Source organism: Euprymna scolopes, chromosome 18 (assembly GCF_053919585.1).
Source record: "Euprymna scolopes isolate OS-2025 chromosome 18, ASM5391958v1, whole genome shotgun sequence".
NCBI lineage: Eukaryota > Metazoa > Mollusca > Cephalopoda > Sepiida > Sepiolidae > Euprymna > Euprymna scolopes.
Genome location: NC_136499.1, coordinates 7377909 through 7393965, shown reverse-complemented (window position 1 = coordinate 7393965; position 16057 = coordinate 7377909). Strand labels below are relative to the sequence as shown.

At 34.2% G+C, this 16057-nt stretch overlaps 1 protein-coding gene across 6 annotated transcripts in view; it reads left to right on the top strand.

The window, feature by feature from the left end:
• The window catches only part of LOC145297491 (uncharacterized), a 241128-nt gene that overhangs the window by 156546 nt on the left and 68525 nt on the right, over window positions 1–16057 (top strand). For 5 of the 6 annotated variants that reach the window (XM_080143383.1, XM_080143387.1, XM_080143386.1 and 2 more), the window contains exons 11-16: window positions 731–908; window positions 2039–3868; window positions 9122–9263; window positions 10043–10117; window positions 13206–13320; window positions 15160–15268. In XM_080143383.1, coding sequence (XP_079999509.1) covers window positions 731–908; window positions 2039–3868; window positions 9122–9263; window positions 10043–10117; window positions 13206–13320; window positions 15160–15268 — 2449 coding nt within the window. The remainder of the gene's footprint in view (window positions 1–730; window positions 909–2038; window positions 3869–9121; window positions 9264–10042; window positions 10118–13205; window positions 13321–15159; window positions 15269–16057) is intronic. The other variant, XM_080143382.1, reaches the window with a different exon arrangement.

The window sequence follows — 16057 nt, the reverse complement described above, 5'->3', positions numbered from 1 at the left end:
TTTTGACAACTTTTTCGAATCTATGTGTACAGTAATACAAACCCCATTTATTTGTTATATATTTGTTTTTCGACAACTTTTTCGAATCTATGTGTACAGTAATACAAACCCCATTTATTTGTTATATATTTATTTTTTGACAACTTTTTCGAATCTATGTGTACAGTAATACAAACCCCATTTATTTATTATATATTTGTTTTTCGACAACTTTTTCGAATCTATGTGTACAGTAATACAAACCCCATTTATTTGTTATATATTTGTTTTTTGACAACTTTTTCGAATCTATGTGTACAGTAATACAAACCCCATTTATTTGTTATATATTTGTTTTTCGACAACTTTTTCGAATCTATGTGTACAGTAATACAAACCCCATTTATTTGTTATATATTTGTTTTTTGACAACTTTTTCGAATCTATGTGTACAGTAATACAAACCCCATTTATTTGTTATATATTTGTTTTTTGACAACTTTTTCGAATCTATGTGTACAGTAATACAAACCCCATTTATTTGTTATATATTTGTTTTTTGACAACTTTTTCGAATCTATGTGTACAGTAATACAAACCCAAAATTCCTTATGACTATCACGAATTCAAATTTATTAAGCCATCCAATATGGCTAAATTTTTACATCCTGAACTCTTTTTTAAACTTCTTGGATTTTTTTCTCTTTTTTGTGTTATATTTTTCGTTTTTCGTTTTCTCTATCTTCTGCAGGACGCATCACGAAGCGAGGATAGAGAGGTCGCCTGTTACAGTGAAGGCAGCCATGACATGCTCATAGAGGAACAGAAATCCCCCTCTCCATCAGCTTCGCCAAACATGAACCCAAACGCCAATACTGGCAAGGAAAAGGCTTCAATCATCGTCCCTCCTCATCACTCCTACATTCCAGGTAACAAATTACCAAAAATGTTCGATTTCTGATAATATTTACCATCATAAGATTTTTTTCAAATAAATGGATATTTATTTCATAACAATTATCAAGTGTGCACGGTGACAAAAAAACAATGATAACAAACAAAATTCATAAATATATTAGTTTTTTTTGGAAAAAGAAATCCAGCAGAGTGCTCAATTAAAAGGAAAATCCGAAAAATAAGAGCGTATTTATATTTTGTATTTTGTGTACAGAAAGTTGTTAGATGAGAAAAGTCATTGGTACCGTCGGTTTCAAGCCAGATAATGAGAGCTTGATATGGATATCCTAAACAGTCCTAATTATCGGGCTTGAAACCGACGGTACCAATGGCTTGTCTCATCTAACAACTTTCTGTACATAAAATACAATATATATATATATATATGGGGAAATATGTTCAATTATATTTCACCTTTTATTTATACCAATCCTTTAATTTATGAAGCTCGATATAACTATAGAGCATATGACAAATAAATGATATGTCTATTTTCCAAATTTCAAGATGTTAACCATCTTACCATTTATTCCTTTAATTACGTTGTCATGCACAATTCTTGACAGCACCTGTTTCATAGCGCAGAATCGTTCATGTAATTATTATGTCAATTTTTAATTTATTCTGCCCTTACTCATTAGAAGAAAAAGAACTCATCAACTGTAAAAGAAAAGAAAAGTATATGGACATGATTACAAAATCAAAAAATTCGAGAAGAAGTTGCAATTATTTTTAATTTGTTACTCCATGTTTAAATTTTTTTAATTCAAACATATATATCAATAATTATTTTTAAGTCTACAGACATTAGTGATTCATGCTTTCGCAATCATCAGTGTAGGAAGTGATAATTAAGAGCTCTATGACTTGATATATCTTCCTTGTCAGTTATTTTAAATGTGATAAGTTAATATAAAAAACAAATAAAGGAGAAAAATCAAATTTTGTGAAACGGATTAATAATTTGAATGATTTTAATATTTCTGAAAACCGATTTTTCCTTTTTTTTTTTGTGTTGTTGTCTTTTAATATCAACCATTCCAGTTATTTGATCATCACATAGACTTTCTTTTTTCTTCTTCTTCTTTCCCGCATATTCAAGATCTTGCAGTCGCAGCCGGCCAACCATACACGTTCTCCTACTCAGCAGCTCCGCTCCCGTTCATCTACAACCCGACCATCTTGCCTGGTTCTGCATTGGCATCAGTAGCACTGTCCGAAGCGCAAACGATGCCACAAAAACCAGAAGGTACAATGCAGTCGCGTGGTACCTCACCCATGACTGTTGTAGCGTCGACTCCGTCCCCTACGCCTGAGGACCCGGACTCGAGTTCAGTTGATGACCCGACAGAGGAAGATGGTACCGAAGATGCTAAGGATGAGACTCCGGTGAAAGTGTCGGTGAGTGCAGAGGCATCTGTGCAGACTGGAGAGGGCGATGAAGAAGAAGAGGATGAGGAACAAGAGCAGCAGGAGGAAGAGGATGAAGAAGTAGAAGAAGAAGAAGAAGAAGAAGAAGATAATAACGAGAAGGAGGAAGAGGCTGAAGAACAATGTGATCCACCAAAGGAGGAGGGGATTGAAGTAGATACACAAACGGCGGAAGAAGATGTTCCGCAAGAAAAACAACAAGAACAACAGCAACCTGAAGAGGAAGAGGAGGAGTGTGAGGAAGAAGAAGAAGAGGAGGAGGGAGGAGAGGAAGAGGAGGATGAGGAGGAAGAGGAGGAGGAGAGTAAAGAGATTGAAGGTTCTGTTGTTGATCAGCATCCTCAACAAGAGAATGATGAGCAAGATGAGGATCATCAAACGTCCTCGATTGGCGAAAGCCAAACAGAGCAAAGCGATAATCTCACATTTGACAGTAAGAAAATTACAGCGGAAGTGAATGAAGAAGAGGAAGATGAAGAAGAGGAGGAGGAGGAGCAAGAAGATGAAGAAGATGAACAAGAGGAGGAAGAAGAGGAGGAGGAGGAGGAAGATGAAGATGACGAACAGGGTGAAGAGGAAGATGAAGAAGGCAACACAGTTGACAATATTTGCAAAAAGGATGCTAAACGACAGAATCCGACTCAGCAGCAGCAGACACAAGAGGAGGAGGAGGAAGAAGAAGAAGATGAAGAGGAGGAGGAGGAGGAGGAAGAGGAGGATGAAGAAGAGGATGAAGAAGAAGAAGAGGAAGAATTTAACGAGAAAGACAGTATTTCTAACGCTGGCTCCTCGCAGGTGACCAACTCCCCATCACATATCACGGAAGAGACCGATTCCAATCCTGGTGACAAGACCACTGACGCTGAACATGATATCGATGTCAAAGAACTTGCTTTGGCAGTCATGAGCATGAAAAGTGAGCCCTCAAAGACGAACCGACCCCGCCTTGATGTCCCACCCATGGGCAGTGTTACCTCGGGAAATGGAAATACATGCCAAAGTTTTAGCAGTTTGGCTCAGAAAAACAACAGCAGCAGCAGCAGTCAGGGTCAGCATCGCCACCAACACAAAAGTAGAAGTAGTAGTAGAGGTAACGCTGTCTTTTGCCCAACCTACCCGGATCCGAGAAACGGTCTGGAGTTGTTAAGTACCGTAGCAGAACAACTAGGAGATGTGAAGACACCACCTCCTTCTTCGTCACCAACTCCGACTAAATCCTCAAGTAATCGTCAAGGTAGCAGTTCAACAAAGAACCTTGCAAGCAACACAAGCACATCAGCTTCTAAAAACTATGACGTTACCCCGAAAACGAGTGATTCAACAACCCCAAAAGGTTCAGAGATAACGTCACGGAATAGTGACACGTCTTCTCGAAGCAGCAGCAGTAGCGAAGCCACGCCGAAGATTCTTCGGCACAAAGACTTCCCTTCTCGGAATAAATTTTTCCATAAGGATATGACGCATACCCACCTGACCTTCGGCGGATTTACTATGCCTCAAGGTAAGTAAAATATTTTTTTTCCTCAATATATATATATATATATATATATATATATATATATATATAATTTCTATTAGATTATATTGGATAAAAGATCCGACAGTTTATTAAAAAGCAAAACAAAATAATGCAATTGTTAAATCTTACTTATTGTCTCATTTAAGATTATTTCAACTTATATAGCATGATTAAATGAAGACTGGGTTCTTCTATTTTCTCTCGTTTCTTTTTATGAGATTAATATTACACTATTTAAAAAGATTTTATCATGGAAATCGCTCCAGATAAGACATTAAGCTGCTTGATGTAAGAAGCTAACAAAAATGAAAGTTTGCCACAAAGACAGGAGATGTTTATTGGCTTTTGTCTTAAAAAGATCAAGTCTATAGTTGAGAGGAAAGCAGTCAGCAGGAACAGAGTTCCACAACAACATTGCATGTGTTATGGTTATCTTATTAAACTACTTCCATTAGAGAAATCCCAATTTTGAAATTCGAAGTAATGTGAAGTAAACCTTTTCTTGTCATGTTACCCAAGTCCACTCTAACCCAAAGTAGCAGTAACATTCAGCGATCGATTTCTGGTTTAATCGATTTCAGGCCGTTATAAATTATCTTTGGCCGGTGTTTTGTAATAAACAGTTGAAGACTTATTTTGTTAACATGTCATAAATTATTGCTCAGTGAATAGTGACGTCTCTCTTTCTTTCTTGCCTTCTTAATAACAGCAGTTAGAAAAATTGCTCCTAAATACAGCACACAATCATATAAAGTTCTACAATGCCTTTAGTGTTACTCTTTTGCTATATGATATGAGCTGAGAGTAGCTATTCCAAACACTGACCACTCCCTTATAGTCTAAATTTTAGGGGTCTCTAAACTACAGCCTGCAGGTCAAATATGGCCCAACAAAGTCTTTAATCCAATCCACAGAGCTCTTATGTAAAACATTAAAATATTTAGGAAAAATAGAAAAAATGGAAATGTGTGAGAATAGTGTGGTGGTTTTTCTTTTTGTTCACAAAATGATTAAAAAAAACTGAGGTTTGGGAGAACCAGTTTCACTAAAAAGTAAAACTAATAATCAAAACAGTAAAAAATACGTCCAGGTGTTTTTTTGGGTTTTTTTTTTGTTTTTGTTTTTTTGCCCACATAGTTTTAAAAAGTCAATAATATGGCTCCCTGTTGGAAAACTTTGAAAAATTCTGGTCTAGAAAAAGAGAAATTGATCAGCTTATCTGTTACATGTCATTAGCTATAAGTTAATAAGATCATATTCTGATATGTAGCCCTAATTTAACTTCTAATGGATTTTTTCACTCTTATGTTTAATCTATTTTATGCCAGTAAAGTGTAAGGAGCTACTTTGTTGAGGTCCAGATTAATGGGGGAGCCAATTTGGGTAGGGAGTTGGACAACAAGAAGTTTGCTCACATTATGTTTAAAATTTTGTGTATCGATATGGTTTAGAAGGCATAGAGCAAGGAGGAATTCCCAAGACAAGAAGTCTTAGAACAAAAAATCAATTCAGTAGAAAATTTTACAGAATCTAGAAACCTGTACACTGAAGAGGTATGATTTTGTTGCTAGTGTGATGTTTGGAATTTTGGGAGAAACTGTAAAATGCAAGTTTTTCTGAGTTCTTTTTAACTTAAAAAATAGTATGTACTTTTATTAATTCATAACTACAGGTTTTCTTTTTTGCTAGAGAGTAACTACTTATTAAGACCCAAAGGCTACTCGAGGATAAGGGGTCACTCAATGTTAGATGACCAGTGAGATAATACAGTGATGATCGGTAGTTGTAGAATCTGAGTAGAATTTGATTATTTAAGAGGATAGCTCAACAAAAACCTGTTTACATTAGACTTGAAAACGACCATGTTATAGTTAGCTGAGAATCAGTCTCACGGTATTATATTCCACAGGAGAGTAATTTTAGGAAAGAAATCTTGCTCATGAATTTTTTGTTTATTTTTAGACTCAAATAGAGAATAGGGGAAATTGTTGGCAGTGGCTGTAGCTAAACGAGTTTTTTGTTATGAATGTTTTATGAGGGAGGGGGGGTAGATTACACGGCTTAGTATGATATGTACTGTGGAAGGCATCACTAATTGATATTTCAATTCTATGCATACCAGCCGGTAGTGTTGCATGCAATAGTCGGGTCAAGTTCTATTTAGTCCACAGATGGGACTCTGACAGGTACTACCACGTTAGATGCTAATGGCTATGTGAAACAAAAAAAATTAGCTCGTGATTGAACACTACCCAAAAGATTAATGCAGGATTTTGTACTTGTGTAATATTAATCTAATTTTTATAAAGCTAACATTTTTTAAAAAACTCAGTCGTTGTTTAAGAGTACAGGGTGCCTTAAATAAGTTTCCAAACTTTTTTCATATTGGCACTTTTATTGATAGTACACGCATGAAACTCTAGTCCCCCTCGAAGAAATCTCTATAGACACACGGGGGGTCTCACCCATGAAATTCTTTATTTGGCCAATCAACTCTGGTATTCTGACCTCCTTACTTCTCCCACACCTCTTATCATCTCTTACAGACTCCCTGCCATCCTACGGTCCTGGATATGACCTAAAACTATATCCGATGGGCTTTGGGGAGTGTGGAGCCACCCTTTAATTGCCATTGCTCCCAGGTCCACTCTGACCCAGAGTGGTAGTACCTGTTAGGGTCCCAACTATGGGTTAAATAGAATCTGACATAAAAAAAAAATATACTCCATTAAAAATCGTTCCTTAAAATAACTAGATTCGGCATTAGATAACCTGAAAAAGGTTGATATGCCATAAAACAAAAACAACTAACCAACCCTGCCATCCTTGAATCTCTTATGCCACTAAAAAACTGATGCTTGATCCATGCAAGAAGGTCCAAAAAAAGTGAAGCATTCAATATGTTCCTGTGGCATTTTTCCAAGATTCAAACAGATTTTTATTTCAAATCGTTCTTCTAAAGTATCGTCAAGTTCAGATTGCATTTTTGATATTAACCAACTGTGACAATTAGACTTTAGTAGGGAGTATTCCAATTCTTGTTCTAGCTGTTCTTTTGATCCTAAAATCATAAAAATTGGTCGTTCATCTCATAAGATGTTCAGCAATAATATACTGAATTTTCAAGCATCTATGACAATTTTAAATGGCTGTACAAAAAATTCTAGAAACTTATTTAAGGCACCTCGTATAATTGTAAATAATGCTTAAATGAGCTAAAAAGATTTCACAATTTGGATAATTTTTGCTTCAACTATGCCTCTGTCTTTCCTCATCTGATGTTGTTAAGCTTGATTGTTTCGTGCCTTGTTTGCTTTTATTCGTTTCAACTCTTCAGCTTTTTTACTCCTTCTTCAATGTTGTTATTGCCTTCCATTGTCTTTCTTTTATTCGCTGCCATGTTGTACTCCTCTCGTACTCCTCGATAAGCTGTCGGACACTTCCTTTTAATCCTCGTCTTTGTTTAGCTGTTGTACTTGATGTTGTTAGATGTATGTCCTCGCACCTCTGCAAGTGGCTCTGTCGGCCAGTCGGAAATGCCTTTAAGATTTGAAATAGAAATTTTTCTGATGTGTCAATACATCTCCGTCAGGAGCTTTGGATGTCAGTCCATCATATTCTTAAAAGTTTAAAGATTATTTTTAGATGTGTCCACTGTCCATACACCCTTTAAGCACTGACATTTCTCTCAAGTTAACTTGCATAGTTATATGTGAACCTATGCCACCACAAGAGGAAATGATATCATGATATACAAATTACCCGTTGTTTCTTCGGAGTTTGTAGTGATAAAATAATTTCTGATTTCTTTTAACAGTTCTTTGCATTATCATTGAGCTCTAAGACATCTTTTAAGCGGCTTCTTTTTCTGTAGTAGAGGGCAAATAGGACAGTGTTGCCTCATGTAGTCCTCTTCTCTACAATGGGTTGATTGGTTTTGTAATCTCATTCAGTCATTGCAGCTTTTTATCGCCCCATTCCTGGTGTTATACAGTAGGTTATTTTTCTCTGAACCCACGATGTTTCTAATCCAGGATGAAGAGCGGCACTTGTTGGGGAGTAGAGGGCAAACAAGATTTTATATCGTATAGCCCCCTCTCTGCATTTGCTGAAGGTTGTACCGGTTTTGACATTTGAAAAACAGAAGCACCATTCAAAAATCGAAAAGAGCACTGATAACTGGTTAAGTAAAAGATTATTTAATTTATATCCTTTCAGAAGTTTTATATAGTCTTGATTGTATCACATGAACTAAACAACTAGCCAATCGCATTGAAGTGTTTCAGAATCACATAATGCGTTTCATTATGGGACATCGCTTGATTGAAAAACAAACAAAATATCCGCTCTCTGTCAAACTACTTCTCTACCCCCTCTATTTGATAAAATCAAAAGTAAAACCTTTCAATTTTTTGGCCATGTCAAAACGATTAACCACTGTTCTGTCAAAGTTATGTTTTGAGGGTATGTTAGAAGAAAGGAGAAGCAGCGGAAAGCCAAGAAAAATGTTGAAGGGAAAATGTTTTTGATTGGACATCTCTCAACAGTTGGGCGTCCATCAACCAACTTGCCCTAGATCGGAAGAAATGGTGAAAAATAAGTCACATGGCTTTGTAATCTGCGCCAAGTGGAAGATGCGACTCATGATGATGTATCAGCTTTGTAATCTTATTTGCTCATAGCAGCCTTTCATCACTCTATTCCTGTTCTCGTGCGGTTGATTATTTTCCACTGAAACCACTGCTCTTCTTATCTAGGATGAAGAGCATCAAAAGGATGGATTACCAGCTTTCTGGCCCCTAACAGAACTTTTCTTTTTATTTTTATTTTAATTTTTGAAATTTTGTTCCAAGCTGAACGTGGTGAAGGAAGTTTCTTTTTAACTTCAATCGTTGAACTGGTTGGACAGTAAGAGAGCATATGGGGCAGTATTGCATCGTATACTCCATCTATCTACATTTGCGATGGTTGGGTCAATTTTGTAATATAATCTGTGATAAAAAGCTCTTGGTGATGCAGTGTCTTTTTTTTATTTCTGAATCAAACATGTATAGAAACTGCCCCAAATCCATTTCGACCTAGAAGGTATGAAAATAAAAAGGGGGTCAATTTGTGATTAGCGCTGTTTTCGTAGGCTGAAGACGGTAGGGGTGGGAGGGTGTTATTTCTAGATGTTGTTTGCCATGTATAAGGGTACTTTCATTTCTGTAGAGGCATCTTAACTGAGGGAAACAGATGTTGAATCTTTTTTGGAAACAGGTCTTGAAAGCATGGATGCCATCGAACTTGAGATGCGGATGCGACTCGCTGAATTGCAACGACGTTACAAAGAGAAACAGAAGGAACTGAACCGACTTCAATTGAAAAAAGAACGAGAGTAAGTCATTTCTTTTATTCTTCTGCTTAATATCAAAGAATATTTTGAACGTCTAATCAAATTTTTCAAAGAATTTTATTTATATATTCCTATTAAATGTTGAATACGGCATGATCACAAAAGTTAAGCAACGTTGACCCTGGTCAGTACTAAATGGGTGACCGCTTGGGACTTGCAAGTGCTGTATGTGCTCTCTGCTTATCTCGGCATTGTTTCCAGTCGTCCGGGATTTCTCCTTGCCACTGGACTCAAACAGTGCCGACTCAGCAGAGGTGTGGTTGGGGATTGCAAAACCCTTGCCTCACAATTACACGTGCAGCTGCCCTTACAAGGGGTATCCTTTGTCTTTTGAGACTAAATAGAGGCATCGATTTCATATGTTGATACTCTATCTCGGATATTGAGCATTTTGGGTGGATAGGATTCAATCTGTAAATATTAATACTAATATATAAATGTGTATTAAATAATATAAATATATATATGTGTGTGTATATATATATGTAATGTTTATATATATGTAGTATATATATAAATGTGTATTAAATAATATATATATATATATATATATATATATATATATATATATATATATATATATAACTATAAGCTTGTAATTTAGTTACTATGTCACATGCTGATTTGTTAATCAAGTGGAAAGTAGAAATGTCTATTTTTTCTGTGAAACTTCATTTTTTTTAATGTTTTTTTTTAAGTTTTTGCAAGAAACCTTTTTTTGAACTTTAATGAGAATTTCTTATCTTGAATGATTTTTTCAGAGATGATGTCCAAAATAAACGTGGTCCTGGTCGACCAAGAAAGCGAAAATTAACCCCAGAACGTGAAACTCCAGGGTGAGTAAGAAATTGGACCCAATTATTGTCGGTTAGGGTTTGCGGCTATGTTTAACGATAGTTAAAAGAAAATAAAACCATGTAAAACCGCGCAACAAATAACTGTTACCAAATGAAAGATAACTTACACTTCTACCTACATTTATTGTCGCTATGATCAAAGTTGAAGATTGCAAATATTATGTAAATATAAGGACAAATAATAAGTTGTCTTCACCAAAAGAAATTAAAAACATATGTTCCTAACTTATGACTAGGGCTGTGACAACAGCATATTCTTTCAATTCTTTTGACTCCCAGGTATATATCCGATACAGACACAGTTAATCAACCAAGAACCACATCAGTCTATATAAAAACATAAAAGATATTAACGGATATATACTCAAGAGTCAAAACAATGAAAAGAATATGCTGTTGTCACAGCCCTAGTTATGACTGATCAACGCACGCACAAATGTTTTCAACTTTCCCCTTTTCCCGTCTTTCGTCTAACCCTAATCCCCTAAGGACACTTTTTCTTCAATGTTTTTCCTCTCTTTAGTTTAAATTGGATAAAGCCTATTTGTATCCAAAGAATTTAATATTATTGTGTTTGGTCTCAAGTGGACACCAAGGTCTGATGAAGCAAAACGGGTCCCTGCAGCAGTATGTATACACATATGTAGCCAATAATGTTTGTATAAATAAACATACTATAAACACGCTCTGTTTTTTGATAAAATCAGGAGTTTCGGTGGATTTACATCTAGGAAACTGAAACTATACAACTATTTTATATATAATATATATATATATATATATATATATATATATATATATATATATATATATATAAGGTTGGTGCATAAATAACGTCGTTTTTATATATAGTTGAACATTAAAAAACGACATTATTTTTGCACCAACCTATTATCTATCTCTCTCTCTCTCTCTCTCTCTCTCTCTCTCTCTCTCTCTCTATATATATATATATATATATATATATATATATATATATATATATATATATACTAGCAAAAGTACCCGTCGTTGACTGGGTTCAAAAACAGCCTACAGAAAATGGACTCTGATTTATGAAAGTATGATAGTTTATGAAAAGGAAGGGTTGTAAAGAGATAGCTTCGAATTTGAGGTATCAAATCCAAAGCAAAATATGATGAAAGTAAAAATAAAATAGATAAACCCCATAATTTATTATACCATACCTGTTCATAATGAAACACTTATCACAATATTCTGTGGATCTATATTAAAAAAACTTGTTAAACTTTGTGACATATTTCCATTCTATGGAGGTCAGGTGCAGACGAACACCCTATAATTTTATTATACCATATTTCTTCAAACTGAAACATAATTATCAAAGTATACTTACGCAGATAGATATGAAAATTCTTTATTAAATTTTGTGCCTATTTCCATTCTATGGAGGCCAGGTGCGAACGAAGACCCCCACAATTTTATAATACCATCCCTATTTAAGTTAAAACATACTTATCAAAGTATTCTTATGTACATCTATATCAAAAACACTTGTAAACGTTTTTTTTTTAATTTTTAAATTTTTTTATTTCCATACTTTGTGGACCAGGCGCGAACGCAGACCCCACAATTTTAATGAACCACCGTTCCCCCAGATCAAACATACCCATTCCTGTGTCTCGATACATCTTCTATCATTATATGTAATCAGTTTTTAAAATAGTCAGCCATAAAGGAGCCTATTCGTGACCAGACACACACACACACACACACACACACACACACACACACACACACACACACACACATTCAGCTTTATATTATAGATATATAACTTTTTTTTACCTTTTTCATTTGCTAAAATGTTTTCACTATTTTCTATTTCCATATTGCCGTATCTGCCATATTTAAAAAAAAATTTGCGGATTGATTTTCTGGATACATTAATTTACCCTGGACGTTTGTAATTCTGTTTCCTGTTTTTATGGATTATCAATGGATTTAATTGGATTTATCCTGGATTTTGCCTTCTTTTTGCAATGGATTTTTACCATGTCCTTTTATACTCCTGCTTTTTTTCCTTGTTCCTGCTTTCATTACTCCTTATGTAACTTTATAAACCTTCACTAACTGTAAAAAAATTTCTTATGCAAATATGATTCGATTCACATTTGTGGTTTCTTTCAATGCATTAACCTTTATTGTATATTTTGCAAACCTCTTTCCTCTGATGAGAAAAATTCTAAACTCCACGGAATATGGTCTTTCAAGCTTATTTGTTCTCCTTGTCGGATAATTAAAAATTCTGTATACCTTCTTTACAGGTTTTTATTTTTTTTTGAAAATTTGGATTAATTTTTAATAATAAGATTTTTCTATTTTATATATATATATATATATATATATATATATATATATATATGATATTGTAACCTTGGAGGTCTATAATACCCAAGTCAAATACAATGTTATAGCTAACAAAAAATGCATTGCCAAAATATGTTACAGAAGTACACGTCATGATTCTATGGCCATAACTGCCACGAATCTCTACCTTCATTATGCTGCTCATTCTTTTTTATTATGAAAGGTTGGTCTCCTCACCGCTCCGGCTGCTTGAAAACCTGGTTAGAAAGTATCAATCAGGAATCCGTTCTTGCCAATCAGCCCAACAGGTGCAGGGCCAGGAACTGGCCCAGTACCTGTCAAACTGATGTACACCGTCTGGGTATTACATAGGAGGTCCACCCTCCCAGGCCTTGCCACCCAGATTTCGGATGAGGACAAGTTTATTTCTTCTTGTCTGAGGCATTCTAACTGGGGAATACCGACGAGGATGCGCAGGCACTTTTTGCTAGGTCAGAGAGCCCCTCTTTTATGGGTGCTGCCTTGACATCCCCATCTTCTGGCCTTCTTGCTGTAGTGGGCAGCAAATAAATATCTACCCCCATAACATGTTCAATATTTATAGTTTCTGGCCAAGTCCATTATTCCTATAATTGCTTTATATTTTATGTTTTGATTTAACTTATTTTTTTATTTAAAATTTTATTTAAATGATTTATTTATTTATTTAATTTTATTTATTTATTTTGGTTTACAGGTCAAAAACACCTGGAGGAACTTCCCCAAAACCTGCTAGTAAGGACGCAACTTCCAAGCGGAAAAAGTTAGCTGAAAAATTGGTAGATAAAGTTTTCCGCCAATCTTCTCAACAGGTAAGATATAAAATATTAAGTTGCTAACTGCATCCTTTATATATATATATATATATTTAAAAATTATACATACATAGTCCAAAGACGAACCAGCGGTTTCATTCTATTGGAATAGCCTTATGTGGCTGATAAAACCCAATAAAGATCATCATTAGGTTTTTATCAGCCACAGAAGGCTGTTCCCATACAATGAAACCGCTGGTTCGTCTTTGGAATATGTACGTATAATTTTTAAATATATATATATATTATTACAATAATTTTTACTATAATGGGGTACGATCTCGCAAAGTCGGGAGATTCTATTTATAAACGATGCTGCTAGGAACTGACGAATCGAATTAATTCACGTTTTGCTACCAACCAATCAGAAATCAGAATTGCTTCATAAATATTAAACCTTTTCTGTAGCAATTTCGCATGTTTTCTCCGTCTCAACACGGTAAGAATCTTTTGCTCTGTGGATTCCAACTCGAGAACTGTCGACTGCAAACCAGTCACCTCTCAGGACTTGTGTAGAACAACGAAACATCGGAAACTGTTCTGAAACTAAACATGGCTTACACTTCTTGTTTTATATTTGCAATCTTTGTTTTATCGTTATTTCCATGGTAAGTGCTCGTCCGAGCTCCAATCTCTGGTCCTCCCTTGCCAATCCTTCATGATAAACACCCGTCTAGCTAAAACCACTTTCAGTAATTTTCCCCACTCTTTATCTGTGCCTAAATCAAAACGTGGATTCCATAAACATAGCTTTTTTCTGAGAAGTGCACGCCTGTCGAACTCTCTTCCGTTTGCTTGTTTCCCATCTGACTACAACTTGGACGTCTTCAAGTCCAACATAAACAAATTCCTGATTAATCGCCCCCTTAAGTAAGACACTTTATCAAATCTCCAATACCAACTATTACTACGATATTATCCCATTGATTATTGTACACAAAATAACCCTCATCCCCGAGTGGCTTACGGGCCTTGATAAGTGGTGATCCCCATGTAAAAAAAAAAATCTTTGATTTTAATGTCATAGAGTGATTAACGTCATACCAACGTATTATTAGAATGTTGTCATATTGTTATAATCAACACTAAAAATATCTCATATAATACTTATTAATTTATTAATTAAAATAGTTAATATTTATTGCTTTAGATAATATTAACAATGGTTAAATATAGAATATGTGTATTTATTTTTTATACGAAACTAATTTTTACTTCAAAGAATTTAAGCTTTATATATAATTATATATATATATATATATATATATATATATATATATAATTATGTATATATATATGTATATATATATATTTATATATAATTATGTATATATAATTATGTATGTATATATATATATATATGTATGTATGTATATATATATGTATATATATATATATATATATATATGTTTCTTTCTTTTCAGTTGTATTTCACCTTTTATTTATACCAATACTTTAATTTATGAAGCTCAATAATTTCAAATTCAAAGGAATAAATTGTAAGATGAACAACATCTTGAAATTTGGAATATAGGACTTTGTCATTTATTTAAAAGAGAGAGGTAATATGGAAAATCAATTTCTAAAAATCGAATGAAAAAATCAGATTTTGCCCATGTAAAGAGCTCCATATACTTTCAGATAGAGCTTTATAATAATAATAATAATAATAATAATAATAATAATAATAACTATAATAATAATAATAATAACTATAATAATAATAATAATAATAACAATAATAATAATAATAACTATAATAATAATAATAATAAATAATTAATTATATACATAGTATTTTATTTAGTTTTATTCAAACTTTTATTTTTATTATAGATGCCATCATCTAAAAGAAATCGAACTTGCAAGGCATTGATTGCCCCTGGAAAGATGACAACAGTCCTTGTTAAGAAGAATATGACCACCCCAACTAGATCTGGAGCAGGTAAGTCTTTAACCCTGTGGCATTATTGATTATAATAACAAGATGACCTGTGAACATACCAAGGTTAAAAGAACAGTTGTATTCTTCTTGAAGTACTCTGGGCTAGAGTCACTATTTAGTAAGAGTGTGAGTCAGCATCCATCAATTCATAATCGGGATTTATCAATTTTTAAGGCCGAGGTTACAGGAATCTTTAGAAGTCGAAAGTAGTAGAGTATCCGCGTGACCCTTAAAGGCAAATTTAACCAATTAACAGAAAGTTATCACCAAATCACATCTTCACATACATAAAATAAAAATATGAATAACTCCAGAAAATAACGACACTTGACAAAGAACTGGAAATCACTGTATTGATATGAAATAACGTTTATTTATGTGTTAGAGAAATATTAATTCAAATCGTTCCAACGTTAGTTTTTTCTTGTGGCGAGTGTTCATTAAGCTTTGCTAAACGTGTATCTCATAAAAATGGCATGAAGCTTAAGATTACTGATTTTTATGGACGGAGTGTCACACGTGGTTTAGATGTGGTTATTTTCTGGGGGGAAAAGAACAATCATTAAACCATGTAAGCATAATGCGGGTGTGTGTGTGTGTGTGTTCATGACATAAGATAACAATAGTTCAATAAAACATTGTTAAAAAGAAGATTGAAATTCTAGTTCGATGTAGTAATTTTCCATGATGATAATTTAAGGTTTATTTGCTTGGCGCGCAAATTCAAGACAGGGAATTTTAGATTACTGACTTTTATGGACAGAGTGTCACATGTGGTTGGGATGTAGT